Source organism: Pseudophryne corroboree, chromosome 3 (genome assembly GCF_028390025.1).
Source record: "Pseudophryne corroboree isolate aPseCor3 chromosome 3, aPseCor3.hap2, whole genome shotgun sequence".
Classification (NCBI taxonomy): domain Eukaryota; kingdom Metazoa; phylum Chordata; class Amphibia; order Anura; family Myobatrachidae; genus Pseudophryne; species Pseudophryne corroboree.
The window spans coordinates 190,817,899-190,844,619 of NC_086446.1; the positions used below are offsets into that span (position 1 = coordinate 190,817,899).

A 26,721-nucleotide genomic window follows, 5' to 3' on the forward strand; every position below is an offset into this window, starting at 1 on the left:
TTAATTTATTTTGCTTTTTTTATTCATGGGACTTAGTTCCCTCAGCCTCAGGAACCCTTTGCCACTTATATGAGAGAAGTGGGGTCCGGGTTACACACTAGCAGCGTCAAGCTGTGCAAGGAGAACAGCGCTTAACCTGAGAGGCACTGTTCCTCCTGAGACAGCCGTATCCTGGGGCTCCGGTTTGGTGAGTGAGCCTCCTTGTGTAAGGCAATTTGTGGCGGCCATGTCCAGCGAAGCAGCGTCCCCCACGTTCCCTCCCCTCGCAGTCTCTACACTGCCGTGCTGACCGTACACAGCGCAACAGCATAGCTCACTCAGTGCAGGACAGAGGGAGTTTACAGCGGAGGTTAGTGGAGCGGATCCGCAGTAAGAAGCGGATCTGGGGGCTCAGGGCATTTAACTAGAAGGCAGACAGCATCTGGAGCACCTTATGAGTTGGGTGCAGCCAAATGCTGATTTTAATTGTGTAAGGCACCCACTCAAAATGGCGCTTAGGAACCTGGTTGAGATGGGTGCCTGTGCATAGAGTTGGCAGGTTAAAATTAATTTTCCACGTCCATAGATTGAAGAATGTCCAAGATGGTGATGACTGCAATGGTATCCATTTGATAAAGCTGCCAAACGCCAGCGAAACGCGTAAGGGAACCAGCCCCGACCCAGACACCTTAAAGCCACCTTCAGGATACCATTGCAGTCATCACCATCTTGGACATTCTTCAATCTATGGACGTGGAAAATTAATAGAGGGAAAACCACCAAACATCTGCGTCGGATCGGAGACAGCCTCTGGACCCTCGCTAGGTGGGATACCCGGCCAATCCACTGCAATTCTGGTAATTATACCACAAGATTGGACATACCTGCAGATTTAAAACTAAGGATCCTGTTGATAATGTGACCGGTCACAGGGACATTACTGATACCAAGAGGTGTGCATATTTATATCAAAACGTCGGTGGTCAGAGACTGGCCTTAGAGGCTCTATTTATTATGGTTCACATTTGTGAGAGCATTTTTTATATGTATGTTGAATAACATTAAAACGTATGTGATTTATTTTAAGGAAACCCCTATTTTTTAGATTTATTATTAGCGCTGTTTTTATGTTTTACATGTTGTATTGTCCAAAAAGATACCTGTTCTGGGAGCAACTTCGTTGAAAGACCCGTCTGACCAGAAGCTGGACACCACTTTGAAGTCCATCTATTCGGATGCAGGTGTCTCACTTAGACCAACCTTGATAAGTTCCTGGGTGAACAAGGCAGTGGATCATTGGGCCACCAAATTGATAAAGGACTTACAAGAGGGAGTTCTGTTAGAAGAAGCATTGATCTTAGCGGAACATATTAAGGAATCGGCTATATACCTAGGAGAAGCAGCTAGAGATATCGGGCAAGGTAACTCGAGGATCTCAGCAGCAACTATTGCAGCCAGAAGTGTTCTTTGGCTTAGGTCATGGCAAGTTGACGCTGAGTCAAAAAGAGCGGCAGAAGCACTTCCTTTCTCTTTCATCCACTAGGGGACACTGGAGTCCTATACAGTAGGGGTGTGAAGCCTTGAACCGGAGGTGTGGCACAATCTAAAATTAGCATTGTCTGCACAGCCGGCTCCCCCCCCTTCACATCCCTCCTCCCTCAGTTTGAAAAATTGTGCTGGAGGTAACAGCACGTGGAGCACTTGATCTCCTGACTAAAAATCTAAAAGGGGCTGCGTAACCCTAATAAAAGGGGGACAAGGCTGCCTAATATCAGAGAGACAAAGATCCCTATTGAAGGGACCTGCCTCTCTTCACAGGAGATCCTCCAAGTCCTTCTAACAGTGAGTACTGGTCGAAGGAAAGAAGTAGCTTAGGGTCCTTCATGTATTTTTATTTATTTTTATACCTTCCTTACTAAAATATCATATATCACTGTAAACTATCACTGCTGCCTCCTGTAATATATCAATGTAACCTATCACTGCTGCCTCCTGTAATATAGCCCCTATTGCAGCTACAGCGGCGGGCGCTGGAGCAGAGTGCGGCGCGGGACTCGGCCTTTCCTCCCTGTGAGCACGGAGAGATGGCAGAGCGGCGCTCTGCACAGCGACGAAGACTGACAGCCGAAGCGGAGCACAGGCGCCGCTACGGGAAACTGTCCCGGCGCGCGCCGGCCAGTGGGTCCGGAGCGCGCCAAATAGTGTCCTCACAGAGCGCCAGATAGTGGACTCGGCGCGCGCCGGCCAGCGGGAGGGGGCTAGACATACAAGTGCTTCCATACCGTGAGGAAGGGGTGGCAGCGACATCTGAGGCAGCAGCAAGTGGAGCTCATATAGCCTAATGGCTAGGGTTCCTGACCAGCAGCATATTTTTCCATGCAGTCTTGCAGGACATTTAGTGATGGCCATATTTAATGATTATGGCGCCAGGCTGAGGTAATGGATGGGTCCTCCCCCTCCCCCCAGTAGAGTACATAGGGGAAGGTTGTTTATTAAGAATTAGCTCCCCCTGCTGCACTGCCTGCATAGTGCATAGTATAATATAGCAGGGAGATCGTTAGGTAACAGCTCCCTCTGCTGGTGTATAATATATAGTATATGAGGATCTCCTGAAAAGTAATCAAACTTTACAATTTATATTTTCAAGGGACTTCTGTTTCAAAGATCCCGCAAAAAATAAACGGAAGCAAGCGAATACCAACTCTAACATCGTAGCTGATTTACAGTTGGGGTGTGAGGATTGCGAGTCGGCTGGTGTTTAAATTTTTTTTTTTTATTATTATATAAATTTTGTCATTTTTTTTTATATTGTTAATTAAAGTAAACATATTGGCTTGCTCCTTTTATATACGAAAAGGACAGGTAATTCCAGCCGGATCCAATACCTTCGCTTCCGTCATCTCCCAGTCTTTCTCTTCCTAGTTTAAAGGGTGAAAGCGCGGCGGGCTACCCTGGTACAGGGTTTTCAAAACAACATGTCTAAGGCAACCAAGACCTCCAAGACCTGTTATGTTTGTACGAAATGTAACAAGAAGAGCACGCGGGTTGGCAGCTCCGGGGTGTGCGACTCCTGCTTAAACAAGGACGCTCCACCTGGGAGCAGTGCTCTGGCTAAAGCATGGGAAGACAACCTTGCTAATAGAATCTCCATGGAGATGGTAGAGTCGCACAAGCAGCAATCAGAATGGGCTGCGGGATTCTCAAAGACGATGGAGAAATTTCTCATCAGGTTAACGCCGCCCGCACACGCAGAAACGAGTGTGCGCAAAGCTGTTAAAAGAACCTTCCCTATGATACCAGAATCAGAGGAGGAAGAGGGTTTTCTTCTTGATACGGAGGAAGGTGAGTTAATTGAACCTAACCTAGACGCCGACTTTCCAGAAGAGGACTCGGCAATCTCAGGTCTAGACTCCTTAATTGACGCGGTAAAAGAGATCCTAAGCTTTAAGGACGAGGAAATACGGGAGCCGGAAGATTTCGATTTGTTTGAATCCCAGAAGCCGCGTTCAGCAGTGTTAACTATTCCTAAATCCCTCCAATCTCAGATAGAGAAGGCTTGGAAACAACCTGACAAACGGTTTCAATTTCCGAAACGGTTTCAGGTAACTTATCCCCTACCTAAGGGTGTAATGGACAAGTGGGAGACTCTACCGGTAGTGGATGCTTCCCTAGGAAGGTTGTCAAAAAAGCCATTTTACCAATTCCTAACATAACTACTTTAAAGGATGCGTCAGACCGTAAAGTTGACACTGCGTTAAAGTCAATTTTTGTTGCAGCTGGTGCAGCGCAGAGACCTGCGATCGTCTGTGCTTGGGTCAACAAGGCCATGGGTGCATGGTCTGGCCGTATTGTACAAGCTATTGAGGAGGAAAATAGTTTAGAAGAAATTACCCAACTGGCAGAACACATTCGAGAATCTGCATCGTACTTGTGTCAAGCTTCTAAGGATATTAGCAGAATATCATTGCGCATATCTGCATCGGCCATATCGGCTAGAAGGATTTTATGGCTCAGAGAATGGCAGGGAGACTCTGAGACCAAGAAGGCGGTAGAATCCATCCCCTTTGGGGGTGAAATGCTGTTCGGACCAGAATTAGACAAGTGGATTTCGCAGGCTACAGCGGGGAAGTCCACTTTTCTGCCTACTCCGTATACGAGAACCGCTCCACAAACTAGGAGAGGTTATTCGGGACCAGCATTTACTTCATTTAGATCACAGTCCTTTCGAGCCAGAGGAAGGTGTTTTGGTACACAAGCATGTGGGGGCAGAGGTAGAGGCCGCTCACAAGCAACAACCAGAAAGCAGGATAAACCCGCTGACAAGACCGTGGCATGACGGCCTCCCAGCTCACCTGGGGTCCCCCTTGGTGGGCGGCCGACTGGAAGGTTTTCAGGACATCTGGGCCAAAACCTCACCAGAACTTTGGGTGAACAACTTGAGGATACAAACTGGAATTTCAACAGAGGCCTCACAGTCAGTTTTTTACAACAGGATTGCCTCAGTGCCCTCAGAAAGCAAGGGCACTACGGGCAGCAATTCTCAAATTGCTACAAGCAGAGGTCATTATTCCGGTTCCCGCTTCTCAGAGAGGAACGGGGTTCTATTCCAATCTTTTTGTCGTGCCAAAGCCAGACGGGACGGTCAGACCAATGCTCAATTTAAAAGTTTTCAACCAGTTTTTAAGAGTCTACAAATTCAAGATGGAATCAATCCAATCAGTCATTGCAGGCTTAGAACAGGGGGCGAGTTCATGGTATTCATGGACATAAAGGATGCATATCTGCATATTCCAATCTGGACTGCTCACCAGGCTTACTTAAGGTTCGCACTGGTGGCGGATCACTACCAATTCCGGGCATTGCCGTTCGGCCTAGCATCAGCCCCAAGAATTTTCACAAAGATCATGGCGATCATGGTTGTAGGTCTGAGACTGTTGGGGGTCACGATTATACCTTATCTGGACGACTTATTGATCAAGGCTCCATCTCAGAATCGACTGCTCAAGGATGTTCAGACATCCCATAAATTCCTAATTCAACATGGATGGATTGTCAATTTCCAAAAGTCCAACCTCATACCGACTCAACGGATTCAATTCCTCTGTCTCATCTTGGACACGGTCCTATTACGGGTGTTCCTATTAGAGAACAAGGTCCAGGACCTACAGAGATTAGTGGCTCAGGTACTGAGGACGCAAACCGTTTCTCTGCACCTCTGTGTGCAACTTCTCGGGAAGATGATGGCGTCGTTCGAAGCTCTCCAGTACGGCAGACTTCATTCACGACCATTCCAAATGAACCTCATTGCTCAGGGAGGAGGCTCGCACTGGCTTCTCCGAAGAAAACTCCGACTTCACCCACAGGTTCGGGTCTCCCTGATATGGTGGTCGTTACACAAGAACCTTGCAGCCGGAAAAAAATGCGGCATTTGGGATTGGAGGATCCTGACGACGGATGCCAGTCTCAGAGGTTGGGGAGCCGTCCTAAACGACCATCAGTTTCAAGGACGGTGGACCCTACAGGAGAGCAAACTACCCATAAATATCCTCGAACTAAAAGCAGTTTACAATGCACTTCTCTTAGCAGAAGACCTAGTCGTGAATCAACACATCAGGATTCAGCCAGACAACGTCACGACAACGGCTTACATAAACCGTCAAGGAGGAACAAAGAGCAGGATGGCGTTAAAGGAAGCCACAAAGATCTTGTTGTGGGCGGAAAGAAGAGACATCATTCTCTCGGCAGTGTTCATTCCAGGTGTGGAGAACTGGGAAGCAGATTACCTCAGTCGCCAGGACATGCATCCGGGAGAGTGGTGCCTTCACCCACGGATTTTCAACATAATTGTGAGAAGATGGGGTCTACCTCAGGTGGACCTAATGGCGTCTCGACAAAACCATCAGCTGCCCAGATATGTGTCAAGGACGCGAGATCCAGCAGCAGAAGGAGTGGATGCATTAACACTTCCTTGGTGTTATAGGATGGTTTACATAGTTCCACCATTCCCACTCATACCCAGGGTTCTGAAAAGGGTAAAGCGGGAACGAGTGTGGGCCATTCTAATCGCACCAGATTGGCCCCGCAGGAGTTGGTACTCCGACCTGCGGGGGTTACTTGCGGAAGATCCTTGGAGGTTACCTCAGAGAGAGGACCTGCTATCTCAGGGACCGTTCCTACACCCCGACCTGAACAGGCTGTTTTTGACGGCGTGGCTATTGAAACCCCGATCTTAAGAAACAGAGGGATTCCACGAACGGCCATTCCTACAATGATTGCCGCTAGAAAACCGGTCACAGCCAGGCACTACTACAGGATTTGGAGACGGTACATGGCTTGGTGTCAGGAGCAGGGATGGAATTCAACGAACTTCCATTTATCTCGACTTCTACTTTTCCTTCAGGCCGGTCTAGAGGGAGGCCTCAGACTGGGCTCTCTGAAGGTTCAGATTTCGGCTCTCTCCATCCTTTTTCAACAGCGGTTAGCATCCTTGCCAGAGATTCAAACCTTTTTACAGGGGGACAACTAAAACAAAATCACCAAGTAGGCGCACGGTACCAGTGATGTTGATAAAAACACAATTTATTAACATAAAACCAATAACAAACTGATTAAAAGACACAACACTACACAGAGCATATAACTGAGGTATTATACCTTATAGTTCACACATAAAGTGTATAAATAAGTGAAAGGGACACTAATATGCAGGAGAACCCGTCTCTGTAAGATAGGGTTAATCTCTCACATTAATTCCATATCAGACAGTTTAAATGAAAAGGAAGTCCTGTAAACTGATGTAATTAGCGTTTGTGACCATAAAGGTGTCCAGATTTAAATAGTGTTTCCTGTGCATGGGTGAGACATCCACTCTGCCTCTTGAAGAAGCCGCCTGAGGTGCGGAGAAACGCGTTGAGGGTACAGAAGTAAGGGCCACACTTGACCATTAAGTGTCCCACGGAGCACGACATCCATCACTTTCAGCCGTTTGTTACAAGTTACCGGTGAATGATCCAGCCTGTGATTCAATCACTCCACTCTAACTCTCCTTGCATTTGGAACATTGTTACCTCCTGCCCGGCCGGGCGTCGCTCAGCAAGCTGGAGGATCTGTATGGTGATCTAATACAGGCAACTGGTGCTGCACAGAAAGAAGTGGCTTTCATCTGAATATACCGCTGACGGATGTCTCACCCATGCACAGGGTGATAACAAGCGGTTTCTTAACCATTTATCCCGTACAGCAAGAGATCATTACGTCTCAGTGAGTAACATTAATCGGCTGGTTTATTTTGCTCCAAGGAAACACTATTTAAATCTGGACACCTTTATGGTCACAAACGCTAATTACATCAGTTTACATGACTTCCTTTTCATTTAAACTGTCTGATATGGAATTAATGTGAGAGATTAACCCTATCTTACAGAGACGGGTTCTCCTGCATATTAGTGTCCCTTTCACTTATTTATACACTTTATGTGTGAACTATAAGGTATAATACCTCAGTTATATGCTCTGTGTAGTGTTGTGTCTTTTAATCAGTTTGTTATTGGTTTTATGTTAATAAATTGTGTTTTTATCAACATCACTGGTACCGTGCGCCTACTTGGTGATTTTGTTTTAGTTGTTTCACTTTCAGGAGGCCGGCTACCTCCTTACCAAGTGGCTGCCATTACCAGTGCTATATTTGCACGACCCTGTTCAGCGCCTAAAAACCTTTTTTCTGTTTGCTTTTTACAGGGGGTTCTGAGGATTTAACCCCCTTTTCGTCCTCCCACGGCACCATGGGACTTGAATTTGGTGTTAGAATATTTGGAGTCACCGACTTTTGAGCCGTTGACAAGATCAGACCTGAAATATCTCTCTTGGAAGGTCACGTTATTACTTGCCTTGGCTTCAGCTAGGCGAGTTTCTGAGTTGGGAGCCTTATCCTGTAAGAGTCCTTTCTTAGTTTTTCATGAGGATAGGGCGGAACTCCGTACAAGGGCGAACTTCCTTCCGAAGGTGGTTTCGGGGTTTCATGTAAACCAGCCAATAGTGGTTCCATCTTTCCAGGGTCTCACAGATGAGGACGTGTCCTTGGATGTTGTCCGAGCTTTACGGGTATACGTACAGGTTACGTCGTCCTTCAGAAAGTCGGACCATTTGTTTGTTCTTTATGATGGGCCAAAGAAGGGTTGGCCAGCATCTAAGCAGTCTTTAGCTAGATGGATTAGATTTACCATTCGGCAAGCTTATGTTTCCTGTGGCAAACAGGTTCCGGTTCAGACAGGTGCTCATACTACCCGTTCAGTGGGTGCCTCGTGGGCGGCTGCCAGGGGTGCTTCCACTACTCAACTTTGCAGAGCGGCGACGTGGTCTTCAACACACGTTCGCGAAATTTTACAAGTTTGATACTTTTGCGTCCAGAGAATCTAAGTTCGGACGTTTGGGGGTAAACTTTGGGACGTCCCCTACTGTATAGGACTCCAGTGTCCCCTAGTGGATGAAAGAGAAAAGAGGATTTTGGTACTTACCGATAAATCCATTTCTCTGAATCCTCTAGGGGACACTGGACACCCGCCTCGGTGCTGTCAACCTGCTGTGTTCTAAGTTCTTCTTTTAAAACAGTTCGTATAAACAGCGTTTATTTTTTTTCCGGTTAAGAGTTCTTGGCCGCTGTTTGATATGTTGTATGTACGGTTCGGTTCCTCGCCATGTGCTATAGTGTCATGTCCTATTCTCTCAGTCAAATTTTTCAAACTGAGGGAGGAGGGATGTGAAGGGGGAGGAGCCGGCTGTGCAGACAATGCTAATTTTAGATTGTGCCACACCTCCGGTTCAAGGCTTCACACCCCTACTGTATAGGACTCCAGTGTCCCCTAGAGGATTCAGAGAAATGGATTTATCGGTAAGTACCAAAATCCTCTTTTTACAGGTGACATTTTTTTGAAAAGAACTAGACTCGTTAATTTCTCACGCTACGGGTGGTAAATCTACCTGTTTTACCAACCCCTCCGCCACCACCTAAGCGCTCTTATACCTGAATTTCCTTTCGGTCCTTTCGTTTCACTCAGTCATTTAGAGGACGCGGAAGAGCTGCACCCTTGCGGAATAGAGGTCTCGGCAATAACCAGTCGCTGCTCGTCATCAAGACCCGAAACCTGCAGAAAAGACCGTGGTATGACGGTCTCCCCTCCCACCGGGGCCCAAGTACGGTGGGAGCGCGACTTCGAAACTTTCAAGATGCCTGGTTCAAGATATCAGACAATGCGTGGATTTGCATTATCATCTCCCAAGGGTACAAGTTAGATTTCGAAGTTTTGCCGCCAAAGAAATATTTTACGACAAGTCTTCCACTTCTGGACAAATGTTTGGCCCTTCAAGGTGCAATACAGTCCTTGGTAGAATCGGTTGTGATAATGCCGGTACCACTGCTTCAATGAAAGAACAGTTACTATTCCAATCTTTTCGTAGTACCAAAACCAGATGGTACTGTACGACCAATTCCAAATCTGAAATCGTTAATTCAGTTTCTGTCTTATTACCGGTTCAAGATGGAGTTGCTCAACTCAGTGATCTCGAGCCTGGAACCCAAGGAATTTGATATCTCTGGACATCAAGGATGCATATCTCCACATTCCAATATGGGAACCACACCAAGCATTTTTCAGGCTCGCAATTCAACAGGATCATTTTCAGTTCAGAGCCTTACCATTCGGTCTGTCCACAATCCCCAGGGTGTTTACCAAGGTCATGTGGGTGGTGATTGCTCACCTCAGATCATTGGGAGTCACAATAATACCATACCTAGACGACCTCCTCCTCAAAGTTCCATCAGATCTTATTCTCCAGGAGCATGCTCTGTTAACATACAGTATGTTAGTGGAACACGGATGGATAATTAATTTTCGGAAATCCAACCTTCAGCTGTCCCAGCGTATCCAGTTTCTCGGTGTGATCCTGGAAACCAACGTCCAGAAAGTTTTTCTGCCTCAAGACAAAGCTCTGAGTATACAGAAACTGGTCCAAGCTGTCTGCAAGCCAAGGCTGCGATGTCAGTCCATTTATGCATTCGTTTGCTTGGGAAAATGGTAGCAGCTTTCGAAACTCTGGAGTTCGTCCGTATTCATTCACATCCTTTCCAGCTAGATCTGTTACATCAATGGTCGGGGTCGCATCTACACCTTCAACATTTAGTTTGACTGACTCCAGAGATGCGACTTTCGCTTCTTCGGTTGCTCCAACTGCACAATCTCACTGCGGGCAGGCAGTAGGGTGTATGTGACAGGACCCTCCTAACGACAGATGCTAGCCTCAGGGGATGGGGTGCGGTTGTGTTGGACTTCCATCTTCGAGGCTATTGGTCTCCACAGGAATCACTGTTGCCAATAAATGTGTTGGAACTGACCGCAATCTACAGTGCACTGGTAAAAGCTGTCAAAGTTCTTCGATCCAAGGCGGTAAAGGTTCAATCGGACAACACGACTGCTGTAGCGTACGTAAACAAGCAGGGAGGAACTCGCAGTCGCTAAGCGATGCGAGAGGTGACGCGCATTCTCCAGTGGGCCAAATGCAACGCTGTAGTCTTCTCAGCAGTATTCATTCCAGGAGTAAACATTTGGGAAGCAGACTACCTCAGCCATCCGGGAGAATGGACACAGCACTGGGGGTGTCCAGAGATGGATCTCATGTCGCCCCGTCTCAATCATCAGCTTCCTCGATACATCTCCAGAACACTGGATCCCCAGGCGGAAGCTGTAGACCCTCTGGCCGTATGACCTAGTATACGTGTTTCCTCTATTATCTCGCATTCTCAAGAGAATCAAACGGGAGTCAATCACGGTGATCTTGGTGGCACCAGATTGGCCGCTGAGAGCTTGGTTTTCAGACCTGCGCCTTCTGCTAGTGGACGATCCTTGGTCTCTACCTCTGTGAATGGATCTACTCCAACAAGGGCCCTTCATGCATCCAGATTTACCACGACTACGTTTAACGGGATGGCTCTTGAGGCAGACATCCTAAAACGTAAAGGGAATCCGGAATGTGAGAGTCCCATGATATATGCACGAAAACCTGTAATGGCAGACCATTACCATCGCATCTGGTGTTCCTATATCTCTTGGTGTGACCGAAAAGAGTTTCAATCAAATTCTTTTCGTCTCTCACGGTTCTTGCTCTTTCTTCAGGCAGGTTTAGATTCCGGACTTCCTCTAGGATCCCTGAAAGTACAGGTATCTGCCTTATTGGTTTTCTTTCAGAGACGCCTGGCGCTCCTACTGGATGTATAAACTTTCCTAAAAGGGGTCCGTCGGGTACAACCCCCGTTTGTTTCCCCTACAGCACCTTGGACTTGAATTTGGTGTTGGATTAGCTACAGTCACCCTGTTTTGAACCCTTGGAAGACGCAGATATTAACTATCTTACTTGGAAGACTGTTTTTCTTTTAGCCATAGCTTCAGCCCGGAGGGTATCTGAATTAAGTGCCTTGTCTTGTATGTCTCCCTACTTGATTTTTCATCCTGATAGGGCTCCGTTAAGAACACATTCTTCCTTTCTTCCCAAGGTCATGTCGGCTTTTCATATCAATCAGCCGATTGTGGTACCGTCCTTACAGGAGGACTCTGGGACACCTTTTTCTCTGAATGTAGTGAGAACGTTGAAGATCTACATGGAACAGAGAGCACCGTTACGAAAGACTGATGCTTTATTCGTGCTTAATGAACTCCCACGGCAAGGGTGGCCAGCAACTAAGCAGACCTTGGCCCGCTGGATTCGGTTGACTATTCGTCAAGCCTATCTACACCAATCTAGGCGACCTCCATTATCCATTGCGGTCCACTCTACACGCTCAGTTGGGTCTTCCTAGGCTGCTGGTAGGGGGGCTATCACATCTCAACTTTGTAGCGCAGCCACTTGGTCCAGTATTCATACGTTTGCCAAGTTCTACAAGTTTGATGCTTTTGCTGATTCATCTTCACGGTTTGGCCGTCTTGTTTTGCAAGTTCCTTAGCGATCTCCAGCCCAGGGGGGAACTTTGGGACATCCCCGCGTGCCAGTGTCTCCTAGTGGCTGACAGAAAAAGGAGGATTTTGGTATTTACCGATAAATCACTTTTTTGGAAGCCATAGGAGACACTGGCCGCCCACCCATCGCTGTTCTCTTGCCTTTATTGTTGTTCTGTTTGATTGTTATGTTCTCTCTTCCCTTGTGTAGTTCTGTTCTTTTGTTCCCGTCTCCTCTTTGCTAATTCATAACTGGGGGATAGAGGGGGAGGAGTCTTTCACTCCTTAGATTATTTAAAGTGCCAGCTCCCTGTAAGCCACCATCATCACCCCACGGTCTTGTATTGTGCCAGTGTCCTCTATGGCTTCCGAAAAAGTGATTTATCGGTAAGTACCAAAATCCTCCCTTTTCCTGCTATGTAGGAGCAGTTAGTTGTTGGTGTTAGATGTCTTCAATATAAATCTTTATATATTTTTGTTCTTTACTGTACATGATCAAAGGATCCAAAATAATTATCACTAATACAAATACTGATGTCATTATGGAGGAGATGTATCAAAGCTTGGAGAGATAAAGTACCAACCAGTCAGCCTGTAAAATGACAGAAAATGATGGTTGGTAATTTATCTCTCCAAGCTTTGATCTGTCTCCCCTCCCCCATATGATGAAAGGAAATTCTGAAAAAATGTTTAGTTTGAAAACCATGTGTTTGGTTGCTCTCCTATGACGAGTAGTTCATTACATGAAAGATTTGTTTGGTCCCTAATTCACATTAAGATTATTTCCAAGCATTTTTCATGCTTCTGCTGCCATACACCATATAAAGCAATTAAGCTGATCAGATTTGCTTCAGCGCAATGTCTGGGGTCAGCTAAGCATTTTAAACATTAACATTGTTTCCTCTAGAAAACGACAGAATTACTAAGGGCCCAATGGCTACAGGGTTACATGGTCTGTCAATGTTTTCTCTACTAGGCCCAATAGCGTTCATTTGCCAGATGACGGATATTTTTCATTCATCTTAACCTATCGCCATAATTGCGGTTGAATTTTTGTACAGTGTGCCTTTGTTAACCCTCCCGATCAGCCGAGCAGTGTGTTCCCAGCTTGACCCATTGTCAGCTTCCTTACAGCCCTGTAATTAGTGTGCAGTAGCATTGTATACTGTTCATCTGCTAACGCTCCTGCAATGGACCTGCGTACACTATACAATCGTCAGCCTGTTCACCCAATATCGGGTGATCTGGCCATGGATTGTATAGGTGTGGACCCAGCTTGAAGGAGAGCTGCAACACTTGTAACAAAATATAACAAAAAAAGAAAGAAAACCACAAATTGTAGTTATGACTTTTTGCCAGTTGTTTTGGTCCTGGATATGAAAGACAGGGCTGCATGAGAGTGCACGCAACAGTCTTCTCACACACTAGATAGTTTAGAAACCACTTCAATATGTATTTCTTTCCCCCCCAGAAATCAGCAGACATTTAGAGGATTTCAAACATGTCAAACTAGCAGGAATGGACAGTGTTGTGGGAAGGTGCTAGTGTTTATATAACATGCTCTGTTTCACTCCCCCTGACACTATATCCTTTGTTTAGGAAAGAAGCGACGTCTAACCATCATAGAATGTAGTTGTGACATCAATACAATGATTGATCTGGCCAAAGTCGCAGACCTGGTAAGGAAAATGTTTCTAGAATTGCAGTTTTTACTTTGGCAAGTATACGTGGTTTTTGGGATGTAAGCTAGCCAGCTACTATTCCCATATTGCCCGGCTTGTTCTCCAACAGTGTTAGACTGGTGCGGATTATTAGATCTACACTACAAAGGCCTACAGTCAGTGGGTCTACCACTAATGGTAGACAGAGTCAAAAGGTCAACATAGAATAGGTAGACAGGGTTAAAAGGTTGACATGTAAATGGTAGACACAATGTATTTATTTATTTTTTGGTGTGTTTCGTCACTTTTCTGCCACAAACAAGTCCCATTAGTCTAGCACGTCCCCTCGCAGCTTCGGGCAGCTTACTATTCCCAATTGTAGTCCTTGAGGATAGTAAAGTTTGAAAAAGTTGAAAAAAAAAAGAAAAAACGTGTGTTGACTGTGTGTATATACCTTTTTACATGTCAACCTTTTGACCCTGTCAACCTAATGCATGTCTACCATTAGTGGTAGACCTATTGACTGTAGACCTTTTTAGTGTAGATCTGTAGTCCGGATATCGTTGCAGACAGCGCCCTACCATTCCTTTATTATAGCAGTTTGTATCTCCCTACTTCTACAGTATAAAAAGCAGTGTCTCGTGACCCTACAGTGTGTTCAGAAGCCTGTAGTCCTATCCCTTATAGTGTGTATAGAAACAGTTCCCTTACTACCTACAGTACAGTATGTAGAGCAGCCAGCAGCTCCCTGCAGAACGCATAGCAGACTGTCACGTTTCTTCTTAAAATATGTATAGCAGTGCCTTCTGTAGTGTAGCTACAGTGGTCTTCAGTCACACATGTATCATTACATGATTTGTGCAGAAACACAGTCCATGCAACCAGCATGCACTAGGTGTCTTACATAGAATTTTGACGGCTGATAAGAACCGCTTTGCCCATCTAGTCTGCAACTTTTTTAACTATATTGTTACCTCAAACCCTATTTGATCCTTATTTTTCTTTGTAAGGATATATTTGTCTATCCCAAGAATGTTAAAATTGTTCTACTGTATTAGTCTCTACCACCTCCGATGGGAGGCTATTCCACTTGTCCACTACCGTTTCTGAAGTAATTTTTCCTCCTATTTCTCCCTCCAGTTTCAATGCATGTCCTTGAGTTCTAATACTTCTTTCTCTGACGTCCTAGTGGATGCTGGGAACTCCGAAAGGACCATGGGGAATAGCGGCTCCGCAGGAGACTGGGCACAAAAGTAAAAGCTTTAGGACTACCTGGTGTGCACTGGCTCCTCCTCCAAGCCCCAGTTAGATTTTTGTGCCCGAACGAGAAGGGTGCACACTAGGTGGCTCTCCTGAGCTGCTTAGTGAAAAAGTTTAAGAATAGGTTTTTTATTTTCAGTGAGTCCTGCTGGCAACAGGTTCACTGCACCGAGGGACTAAGGGGAGAAGAAGCGAACTCACCTGCGTGCAGAGTGGATTGGGCTTCTTAGGCTACTGGACATTAGCTCCAGAGGGACGATCACAGGCCCAGCCATGGATGGGTCCCAGAGCCGCGCCGCCGCCCCCCTTACAGAGCCAGAAGACAGAAGAGGTCCGGGAAATCGGCGGCAGTAGACGTCCTGTCTTCAATAAGGTAGCGCACAGCACCGCAGCTGTGCGCCATTGCTCTCAGCACACTTCACACTCCGGTCACTGAGGGTGCAGGGCGCTGGGGCGCCCTGAGACGCAATAAAAACACCTTAGATGGCGAAAAATACATCACATATAGCTCCTGGGCTATATGGATGCATTTAACCCCGGCCAGTTTTTCCTTAAAAAAGCGGGAGAAAGGCCGCCGAGAAGGGGGCGGAGCCTATCTCCTCAGCACACAAGCGCCATTTTCCCTCACAGCTCCGCTGGAAGGACGTCTCCCTGACTCTCCCCTGCAGTCCTGCACTACAGAAACAGGGTAAAACAAGAGAGGGGGGGCACTAATTTGGCAGATTAATCAATACAGCAGCTATATAAGGGAAAAACACTTATAGAAGGTTATCCCTGTATATATATAGCGCTCTGGTGTGTGCTGGCAAACTCTCCCTCTGTCTCCCCAAAGGGCTAGTGGGGTCCTGTCCTCTATCAGAGCATTCCCTGTGTGTGTGCTGTGTGTCGGTACGTTGTGTCGACATGTATGAGGAGGAAAATGGTATGGAGGCGGAGCAATTGCCTGTAATAGTGATGTCACCCCCTAGGGAGTCGACACCTGACTGGATGGTCTTATGGAAGGAATTACGTGATAGCGTCAGCACTTTACAAAAGACTGTTGACGACATGAGACAGCCGGCAAATCAGTTATTACCTGTCCAGGCGTCTCAAACACCGTCAGGGGCTCTAAAGCGCCCGTTACCTCAGATGGTCGACACAGACCCAGACACGGACACTGACTCCAGTGTCGACGGTGAGGAAACAAACGTGTTTTCCAGTAGGGCCACACGTTACATGATCACGGCAATGAAGGAGGTTTTGAACATTTCTGATACTACAAGTACCACAAAAAAGGGTATTATGTGGGGTGTGAAAAAACTACCCGTAGTTTTTCCTGAATCAGATGAATTAAATGAGGTGTGTGATGAAGCGTGGGTTTCCCCCGATAAAAAACTGCTAATTTCTAAAAAATTATTGGCATTATACCCTTTCCCGCCAGAGGTTAGGGCGCGTTGGGAAACACCCCCTAGGGTAGATAAGGCGCTCACACGCTTATCAAAACAAGTGGCGTTACCGTCTCCTGATACGGCCGCCCTCAAGGAGCCAGCTGATAGGAAGCTGGAAAATATCCTAAAAAGTATATACACACATACTGGGGTTATACTGCGACCAGCAATCGCCTCAGCCTGGATGTGCAGTGCTGGGGTGGCTTGGTCGGATTCCCTGACTGAAAATATTGATACCCTGGACAGGGACAGTATATTATTGACTATAGAGCATTTAAAGGATGCATTTCTATATATGCGAGATGCACAGAGGGATATTTGCACTCTGGCATCAAGAGTAAGTGCGCTGTCCATTTCTGCCAGAAGAGGGTTATGGACGCGACAGTGGTCAGGTGATGCGGATTCCAAACGGCATATGGAAGTATTGCCGTATAAAGGGGAGGAGTTATTTGGGGTCGGTCTATCGGACCTGGTGGCCACGGCAACGGCTGGGAAATCCACCTTTTTACCCCAGGTCACCTCTCAGCAGAAAAAGACACCGTCTTTTCAGGCTCAGTCCTTTGTACCCCTGGATCCTGCAGGTAGTATCTCAGGGGTACAAATTGGAATTCCAGACGTCTCCCCCTCGCCGGTTCCTGAAGTCTGCTTTACCAACGTCTCCCTCCGACAGGGAGGCGGTATTGGAAGCCATTCACAAGCTGTATTCCCAGCAGGTGATAATCAAGGTACCCCTCCTGCAACAGGGAAAGGGGTATTATTCCACGCTGTTTGTGGTACCGAAGCCGGACGGCTCGGTGAGACCTATTTTAAATCTGAAATCCTTGAACACTTACATACAAAGGTTCAAATTCAAGATGGAGTCACTCAGAGCAGTGATAGCGAACCTGGAAGAAGGGGACTATATGGTGTCTCTGGACATCATGGATGCTTACCTCCATGTCCCAATTTGCCCTTCTCACCAAGGGTACCTCAGGTTTGTGGTACAGAACTGTCACTATCAGTTTCAGACGCTGCCGTTTGGATTGTCCACGGCACCCCGGGTCTTTACCAAGATAATGGCCGAAATGATGATTCTTCTTCGAAGAAAAGGCGTCTTAATTATCCCTTACTTGGACGATCTCCTGATAAGGGCAAGGTCCAGGGAACAGTTAGAGGTCGGAGTAGCACTATCTCAAGTAGTACTACGACAGCACGGGTGGATTCTAAATATTCCAAAATCGCAGCTGATTCCGACGACACGTCTGCTGTTCCTAGGGATGATTCTGGACACAGTCCAGAAAAAGGTGTTTCTCCCGGAGGAGAAAGCCAGGGAGTTATCCGAGCTAGTCAGGAACCTCCTAAAACCAGGCCAAGTGTCAGTGCATCAATGCACAAGGGTCCTGGCAAAAATGGTGGCTTCTTACGAAGCGATTCCATTCGGCAGATTCCACGCAAGAACTTTTCAGTGGGATCTGCTGGACAAATTGTCCGGATCGCATCTTCAGATGCATCAGCGGATAACCCTGTCTCCAAGGACAAGGGTGTCTCTCCTGTGGTAGTTGCAGAGTGCTCATCTTCTAGAGGGCCGCAGATTCGGCATTCAGGACTGGGTCCTGGTGACCACGGATGCCAGCCTGAGAGGCTGGGGAGCAGTCACACAGGGAAGAAATTTCCAGGGCTTGTGGTCAAGCATGGAAACGTCATTTCACATAAATATCCTGGAACTAAGGGCCATTTACAATGCCCTAAGTCAAGCAAGGCCTCTGCTTCAGGGTCAGCCAGTGTTGATCCAGTCGGACAACATCACGGCAGTCGCCCACGTAAACAGACAGGGCGGCACAAGAAGCAGGAGGGCAATGGCAGAAGTTGCAAGGATTCTTCGCTGGGCGGAAAATCATGTGATAGCACTGTCCGCAGTGTTCATTCCGGGAGTGGACAACTGGGAAGCAGACTTCCTCAGCAGACACGACCTCCACCCGGGGGAGTGGGGACTTCACCCAGAAGTCTTCCACATGATTGTGAACCGTTGGGAAAAACCAAAGGTGGACATGATGGCGTCCCGCCTCAACAAAAAACTAGACAGATATTGCGCCAGGTCAAGGGACCCTCAGGCAATAGCTGTGGACGCTCTGGTAACACCGTGGGTGTACCAGTCAGTGTATGTGTTCCCTCCTCTGCCTCTCATACCCAAGGTACTGAGAATCATAAGAAGGAGAGGAGTAAGGACTATACTCGTGGCTCCGGATTGGCCAAGAAGGACTTGGTACCCGGAACTTCAAGAGATGCTCACGGAGGACCCGTGGCCTCTACCTCTAAAAAAGGACCTGCTCCAGCAGGGACCCTGTCTGTTCCAAGACTTACCGCGGCTGCGTTTGACGGCATGGCGGTTGAACGCCGGATCCTGAAGGAAAAAGGCATTCCGGATGAAGTCATCCCTACCCTGATCAAAGCCAGGAAGGATGTAACCGTGCAACATTATCACCGTATTTGGCGTAAATATGTTGCGTGGTGTGAGGCCAGGAAGGGCCCTACAGAGGAATTTCAACTGGGTCGTTTCCTGCATTTCCTGCAAACAGGACTGTCTATGGGCCTAAAATTAGGGTCCATTAAGGTTCAAATTTCGGCCCTGTCGATTTTCTTCCAGAAAGAACTGGCTTCAGTTCCTGAAGTTCAGACGTTTGTCAAGGGGGTACTGCATATACAGCCTCCTTTTGTGCCTCCAGTGGCACCTTGGGATCTCAATGTAGTTTTGGGGTTCCTAAAATCACATTGGTTTGAACCACTCACCACTGTGGACTTAAAATATCTCACATGGAAAGTGGTAATGCTGTTAGCCCTGGCTTCAGCCAGGCGTGTCTCAGAATTGGCGGCTTTATCCTATAAAAGCCCTTACCTAATTTTTCATACGGACAGGGCAGAATTGAGGACTCGTCCTCAATTTCTCCCTAAGGTGGTTTCAGCGTTTCACTTAAACCAGCCTATTGTGGTACCTGCGGCTACTAGGGACTTGGAGGACTCCAAGTTGCTGGACGTAGTCAGGGCCCTGAAAATATATGTTTCCAGGACGGCTGGAGTCAGAAAATCTGACTCGCTGTTGATCCTGTATGCACCCAACAAGCTGGGTGCTCCTGCTTCTAAGCAGACTATTGCTCGTTGGATTTGTAGTACAATTCAGCTTGCACATTCTGTGGCAGGCCTGCCACAGCCAAAATCTGTAAAAGCCCATTCCACAAGGAAAGTGGGCTCATCTTGGGCGGCTGCCCGAGGGGTCTCGGCTTTACAACTTTGCCGAGCAGCTACTTGGTCAGGGGCAAACACGTTTGCTAAATTCTACAAATTTGATACCCTGGCTGAGGAGGACCTGGAGTTCTCTCATTCGGTGCTGCAGAGTCATCCGCACTCTCCCGCCCGTTTGGGAGCTTTGGTATAATCCCCATGGTCCTTTCTGAGTTCCCAGCATCCACTAGGACGTCAGAGAAAATAAGAATTTACTTACCGATAATTCTATTTCTCGTAGTCCGTAGTGGATGCTGGGCGCCCATCCCAAGTGCGGATTGTCTGCAATACTTGTACATAGTTATTGTTACAAAAATCGGGTTATTATTGTTGTGAGCCATCTTTTCAGAGGCTCCTCTGTTATCATGCTGTTAACTGGGTTCAGATCACAGGTTGTACGGTGTGATTGGTGTGGCTGGTATGAGTCTTACCCGGGATTCAAAATCCTTCCTTATTGTGTACGCTCGTCCGGGCACAGTATCCTAACTGAGGCTTGGAGGAGGGTCATAGGGGGAGGAGCCAGTGCACACCAGGTAGTCCTAAAGCTTTTACTTTTGTGCCCAGTCTCCTGCGGAGCCGCTATTCCCCATGGTCCTTTCGGAGTTCCCAGCATCCACTACGGACTACGAGAAATAGAATTATCGGTAAGTAAATTCTTATTTTCTCTATCATCCATAAGGGATACTGGGGACACATAATACGATGGGGTATTGGTGGGGTCCAAAGGAGCCGGTGCGCTTTAAATTTCTTCAACAGGGTGTGCTGCTCCTCCACTCTATGCACTCCCTCACAGCTCAGTTTAGAAAAATGTGCCCTCAGGAGAGGATGCACGCTCTGGAGCTCCAGAAAGTTTTCTTCAGTTTTTTTCATTGTTTATTATTTTCAGGTAGGCTGTTGAGCAACAGCCTACCTGCACCGAGGGACACTGGTAGGGGGGACCGACACCGTCCTCCTGGGGGTGCTGAGTCGGATCCCGCTGAGAGGACAATGGTCCTGAGGGTCAGTGTACCGCAGGCATTGTGCTCCTGCGCACCCACCTGCAGCACGCTGCACACCCCCAGCACAGAGCCTGAAGATCAGAAAAGTGGTGAGTGTTGCCGGGGGGTCCCGCTAGCAGGGTCCCCCTGGTCATTGGTGCAGCGAGGACACGGGGCGGGCATACGGACTCCCTCTGGAGTGATCCCATAGCCCCCTTGCGCAGACTGGCAACGCAGTGGAAATAAGTGATGGGGCCTCATTTCACACACTATTAGGAGACTTTTGCCAGTATAAAGATTACTATAGCTCTGGCACCATTGCAGAGGGCAGAGCTATCTCACAGCGGGACCACAGGCTTCCTCGCGCCATTTCTCTGCATACAGACACTGCAGCAGATTGCCTGCTCCTCCAGGGATACGCCAACAACCTATACTTGTTATAGGAGTTATCATAAGGGGGAGAGATGCGGTAGGAACCTTTAAACAGGCTCCTAACGGATTCTTAATCAGTTTAATCACTTTAATCACTTTAATCAGGCTAGTGTGCTGTCCCTCCTCTCTGGGTCTCTCTCCATACATACTGGGCTGGGCAGGCTTGCTTGTACCTCTGTCTGTGTGTGTGTTGGTGTTTGTCTCCCTGTCAGTATGATTGAAGTGTACTTCATATCACTCCAGGGTCCCCCCCCTCCGTTCCCTACTGGGTGACTAAGCTAGATAAAGCTGGTTCAGAGTGGTTTTTCTCTAGGTGGTGTGTATTCCCACCTTTATGAGTGAAACAATGTTGCCTACCCTACAGAGGATAGACAAGGCAGCAATGGGAGGAGGAAATACACAGGACTCTGAGTGCCTGCTGTCTTCGAATACTATGATGCTGACATGTATACTAACTAGCTGCTGTTAAACAGGAGCTTTTAAAAGTCTGTGACTAATCTAATGTATAAAAGATAGAGTACAGACAAGCGTCTCACCCTAATATTCTAACAGTGCAGAGATGCGCGTTACCCACTGTCCCCCTCTAAACATATGAAGAGGAGATGCCAGGGACTGAAGGGGGAGAGAAACTAGTACTTTTCAGAATAGTAGTAGAATAAGAGATATGTTAAATATAATTCTCTACAGGATAATCTCTATTAAGGAGTTAACTGATTCTTTCAGCCCTTCCCTACTGTCTGGGAAATCCCCTTACAGTGGATACCTTGATATCAATACTGTCCAAGTAAACAGTACTACCTGTTTAAGGGGTTATCTCTCTAAGAGAGCCTGCTAACAAAAAATAAAAAATATAAAAAAATCCTCCGGCTGTTGATGCCTCAGTATCACGCCTGTGTAAAAAGACAATACTGCCGGTTCCAGGGGCTGCGGCCTTAAAGGAACCCGCAGGCAGGAAAATAGAGACTTAAAATCTATTTATGTTGCAGCAGGGGCATCCCAAAGGCCTGTTACTGCAGGTTGTTGGGTGACTCACGCCATACAGGAGGGCCTCATTGGGGATAAGTCCCTGGCTGATATGGTGATGCTGATTCAGCACATCCAGGATTCTGCCCGCTTCCTCGGTGCTATCATCAAAGGAATTGGCGTTATGGTTACGTCAGTGAGTGGTGGATGCAGAGTCTAAAAAGAGTGTGGAAGCCTTACCTTTTACAGGAGATTGGCTGTTTGGAGGTGAATTAGATACTTGGATTTTGAAGGCTACTGCTGGAAAGTCCACGTACCTCCCCTCTTCTGCTCCACCAGCTAGGCGCTTTTCTACTGGGCCTTCTGTACAGTCCTTTTGGACAGCGTGCTTTAAAGGTAAAGCCAGAGGTGCCTTAAATGCGGTCCCAGAGGTAAGTCACGTAAGCCTGCCACCACAAGGTCTCAGGACCAGAGTGTCAGCTCTGTCTCCTCAAAACCCTCAGCATGACGGTGTCCCACTGCTCCAGGGGGATCTCAAGGTGGGAGCTCGTATGAGATTCTTCAGCTCCATTTGGAACAGCTCCTGCCAGGACGCCTCGGTAAAAGACCTGATCTCCCAGGGCTACTAACTGGAGTTCGACAGTTATCCGCCTCAAAGGTTTTTCAAATCTGATGTACCGGTTTCAGAAACCATGGGCCTCACGCTACGGGAGGCCATTCAAAAGTTAGTTCAGATACAGATAATTGTTCCTGTGCCACTTCAGCATAGGGTCGAAGGATACTATTCCAGCCTTTTTGTGGTAACAAAACCGGATGGTTCCGTGAGGCCCATTTTGAACCTCAAATCGTTAAACCTATATCTGCGTCTTTTCTGGTTCAAAATGGAGTCTCTGAGAGCGGTGATCTCTGTTCTGGAGGAGGGGGAGTTCTTGATCTCTCTTTGGACATAAAAGACGCTTACCTCCATATTCCAATATGGCCACCTCATCAGACCTACCTGAGGTTTGCTCTGATGGAGGACCACTACCCGTTCAGGTGCTGCCCTTCGGCCCATCCATGGCCCCAAGCGCCTTCACAAAGTGATGGCGGAAATGATGTTCCAACTCAGGATTCAGGGCGTGAACATTGTCCCATACCTGGACAATCTGCTGATAAAAGCTAGATCAAAGGAACTACTGCTGGACAGCATCTCCCGCATGACATCCCTGTTGTCACGCCACAGTTGGATTCTGAACTTTCAAAAATCCCACCTGGAGTCAACCCAGCGCCTCCATTTCCTCGGGATGATCCTGGACATGGTGGCTCAGAAGGTCTTCCTTCCTGCAGACAAGGCGAAGGCGCTCCAGGAGTTGGTTTGAGCGGTTCTACAGCCATACAGGGTCTCGGTACATCTTTGCACACGTCTGTTGGGAAAGATGGTGGCAGATTCCATGCTAGATTTTCCAACTGGATCTCCTTATAAAGTGGTCGAGTTCGCACCTGCAGATGCACCAGGTCATATATCACCGTAGACCAGGATTTCTCTTATGTGGTGGTTACAACCCTCCAACCTCTTTGAGGGGCGGAGCTCTGGAATCCAGGATTGTATTCTCTTGACCACGGACACCAGCCTGCGGGGCTGGGGAGCTGTCACCCAAGGGGCACAGTATTCAGGGCCGGTGGTCAAGCCTCGAAGCCTGCCTTCCTATAAACATACTGGAACTCAGAGCGACATACAGTGCTCTGCTGCAGGGGGCTCCTCTGCTACAAGGACAAGCCATTCAAGTTCAATCAGACAATGCCACGGCAATGGCATTCGTCAATCGACATGGAGGGATGAAAAGCAGGGCCTGCATGTGGGAGGTATCCATGATACTCCTTAGCGTCAAAAGGAATGCAAGGGCGGTATCAGCCATGTTCATTCCAGGAGTAGACAACGGAGAGGCGGACTTTTTCAGTGGTCACGACCTCCACCCAGGAGAGTGGGGTCTGCATCCGCAGGTGTTTAGGCTGATAACAGATCTGTGGGGCTATCCGCAGATCGATCTGATGGCCTCCCGACTCAACAACAAGCTTCAGTGCTATTGTTACAGGACGAGGGACCCTCTGGCAGCGGCAATGGACGCGCCGACAACACAGTGGGTTTACCAGCTGGTGTACCTGTTTCCTCCGATTGCGTTGCTCCCCGGGATTCTAGAAAGAATCAAGAGGGAATTCAGGCAATTCTCATGGCCCCTGACTGGCCTCGAAGGGTTTGGTACGCGGATCTTCTGGCCATGGCAATAGAAGACCCCTGGCCCCTTCCACTAAGGGAGGATCTTCTTCAGCAAGGGCTGTTTGTATACCCGGACTTCCGGCGGCTTCGTTTGATGGTATGGCGGTTGAGCGGAACCTTCTAGCTGAGAAGGGAAATCCGGGTAAGGTTATTACCTCCGTGATTCAAGCCAGGAAGGCTGTCATGTCAAAGCATTACTACCATATCTGGAAACAATACGTCTCCTGGTGTGAGGGCCGAAATTATACAACTGCGGCTTTCAACCTGGGGCGCTTTTTGCGTTTCTTAACGGGCTGGTGTGGATATGGGCCTACGATTGGGCTCCATAAAGGTGTAGATGTTGGCCTTGTCCATTTTCTTCCAGAAGAAATTGGCTGCTTTGCCTACAGTAAAGACGTTTCTGCAGGGTGTCCTTCGCATCCAGCCTCCATTTGTGCCGCCCACGGTAACTACAGGGCTGGTCTTGTTTTGTACAAAATGTGTTTGCAGACGCTTTGCTGCACAGGCGTTCGCACTCCTGCAAAGCGAAAATACACTCCCCTGTGGGCAGCGACTATGCATTTGCACGGCTGCTAAAAACTGCTAGCGAGCGATCAACTCGGAATGACCCCCTTTGTCCTGTAGGAGTCCCTATCTGGTCCTTCATGAGGACAGAGCGGAACCCAAGACTCGACAACAGTTCCTGCCTTAGATGGTTTCTGCATTCCACCTAAATCAGCATATTGTGATCCTGGCGGCTTTGGCCACTTCCTCACTTCCAGAGTCCTTGGATGTGGTGCGAGCCCTGAGGATTTACATCAAGAGGATTACTGCTGTCTGAAAATCGGATGCCTTCTTTGTGCTGTATGATGCTCACGAGAAGGGTCTTCCTGCTTCAAAGCAGTCTATTGCATGTTGGATTAGGCTTACTATTCAACAGATGTACGCTTCGGTGGCCTTGCCTATTCCTCGGTCGGTCAAGGCCCGCTGTACCAGGTCTTTGGGTTCTTCCTGGGCGGCTGCCCGAGGTGTCTCAGCCTTGCAACTGTGTCTGACCGCTACCTGGTCAGGGACAAACAAGTTTGTCAAGTTTCACAGGTTTGATACCCTGGCTACAGAGGATGTCCGGTTTGGACATAAGGAGTTGCAGGAGTCTCAGCATGTTCCCAACAGTTCTGGGAGTTTTGGGACGTTTCCATCGTATTAAGTGTACCAAGAATCCCTTATGGATGATAGAGAAAATAGGATTTTAATAACCTACCGGTAAATCCTTTTCTCGTAGTCCATAAGGGATACTGGGCACCCGCCTCTGTGCTTCGACTTTCCTGCAAGTTATTGTTCTTGGGTGAAGTTGTTACACAGCTGTTGCTGTTTTCTAGTTTCACTAGCGGTTGCTAGTGTGTTTGTTCTGCTGTGTGCTGGTTCGTTAATCTCACCACTCTTGTATTGTCATGTTTCCTCCTTTCAAGTATGTCCATCTACTTCAGGCACAGTTTTCCTAGACTGAGCTGTGAGGGAGGGCATAGAGGAGAGGAGCCAGCACACCCTATTGAAGAAATTTATAGTGCACCGTCTCCTTTGGACTCAATCTATACCCCATCGTATTAAGTGTTCCCAGTATCCCTTAGGAGAAAAGGATTTACCGGTAGGTAATTAAAATCCTATGTTTTCCTTTGAAAAATGTCTCCCTCTTGTATCTTGTTAAAGCAGTTGATATAGTTGAAAGTTTCTATCATGTACCCCCGTTCCCTTCTCCGCTTCAAACTATACGTATTAAGATCTTTTAGTCTTTCCGGGTAAGTTTTGTGATGTAGGCCATGCACCATTTTTGTTCTTTTTACAGTTTATATTGCATGAATATGCTTCTGGAGATATGGCCTCCAGAACTGAACACAGTACTCTACATGAGGCCTACCAATGACCTATACAGGGCATTACTTCTTTCTGCAGCTGATTCCTCTCCCTATGTACCCAAGCACCTGACTTTGTTTTCTCATTGCTTTGTTACATTACTTACGTTCCTTTAAGTCCCCTGAAATAGTACGCCTAGATCCCTTTCCTCCTCTGTAGTTTCTATTATAGTGCCATTAATACTATAAAGCACTGGTAACCCCCCCCCCCCCCTCCCCTGCAAATGCACTCCATTTACTACAAATCACTGATTTCTGTCCTGCAACTAAGAACTTATCCTTCAACATTTTAACATCAATTCCCAAGCTTTCAAGTTGATTTACAGTCTGCTATGTGGGACAGTGTCAAAAGCCTTAATAAAGTCTAAAAAGGCTACATCTATCACTACCCCTTGGACTATTACTTTTGTCACCTAAAGTCAATAAGGTTTGTTTGACATGATTTCCCCCCAGTGAATCCATGCTGTTTGGGATCCTGTAAATTGCTGTATTTGAAATATTCTACAACTTTTTCTTTTAAGAATGTTTCCATCAGTTTCCCTGCTACTGATGTAAGGCTCACTGGTCGATAGTTGCTTGCCTCTTCCTCCCACTTTTGTGCAGTGGGGCTACATTTGCTCTTTTCCAGTCCTCTGGAATTACT

General features: G+C 47.4%; 1 protein-coding gene across 1 annotated transcript in view; it reads left to right on the forward strand.

Annotated features, from left to right (window-relative positions):
* BMS1 (BMS1 ribosome biogenesis factor) overlaps positions 1–26,721 on the forward strand; it is a 105,289-nt gene that overhangs the window by 25,948 nt on the left and 52,620 nt on the right. The window contains exon 4 of the mRNA XM_063958738.1: positions 13,560–13,639. Coding sequence (XP_063814808.1) covers positions 13,560–13,639 — 80 coding nt within the window. The remainder of the gene's footprint in view (positions 1–13,559; positions 13,640–26,721) is intronic.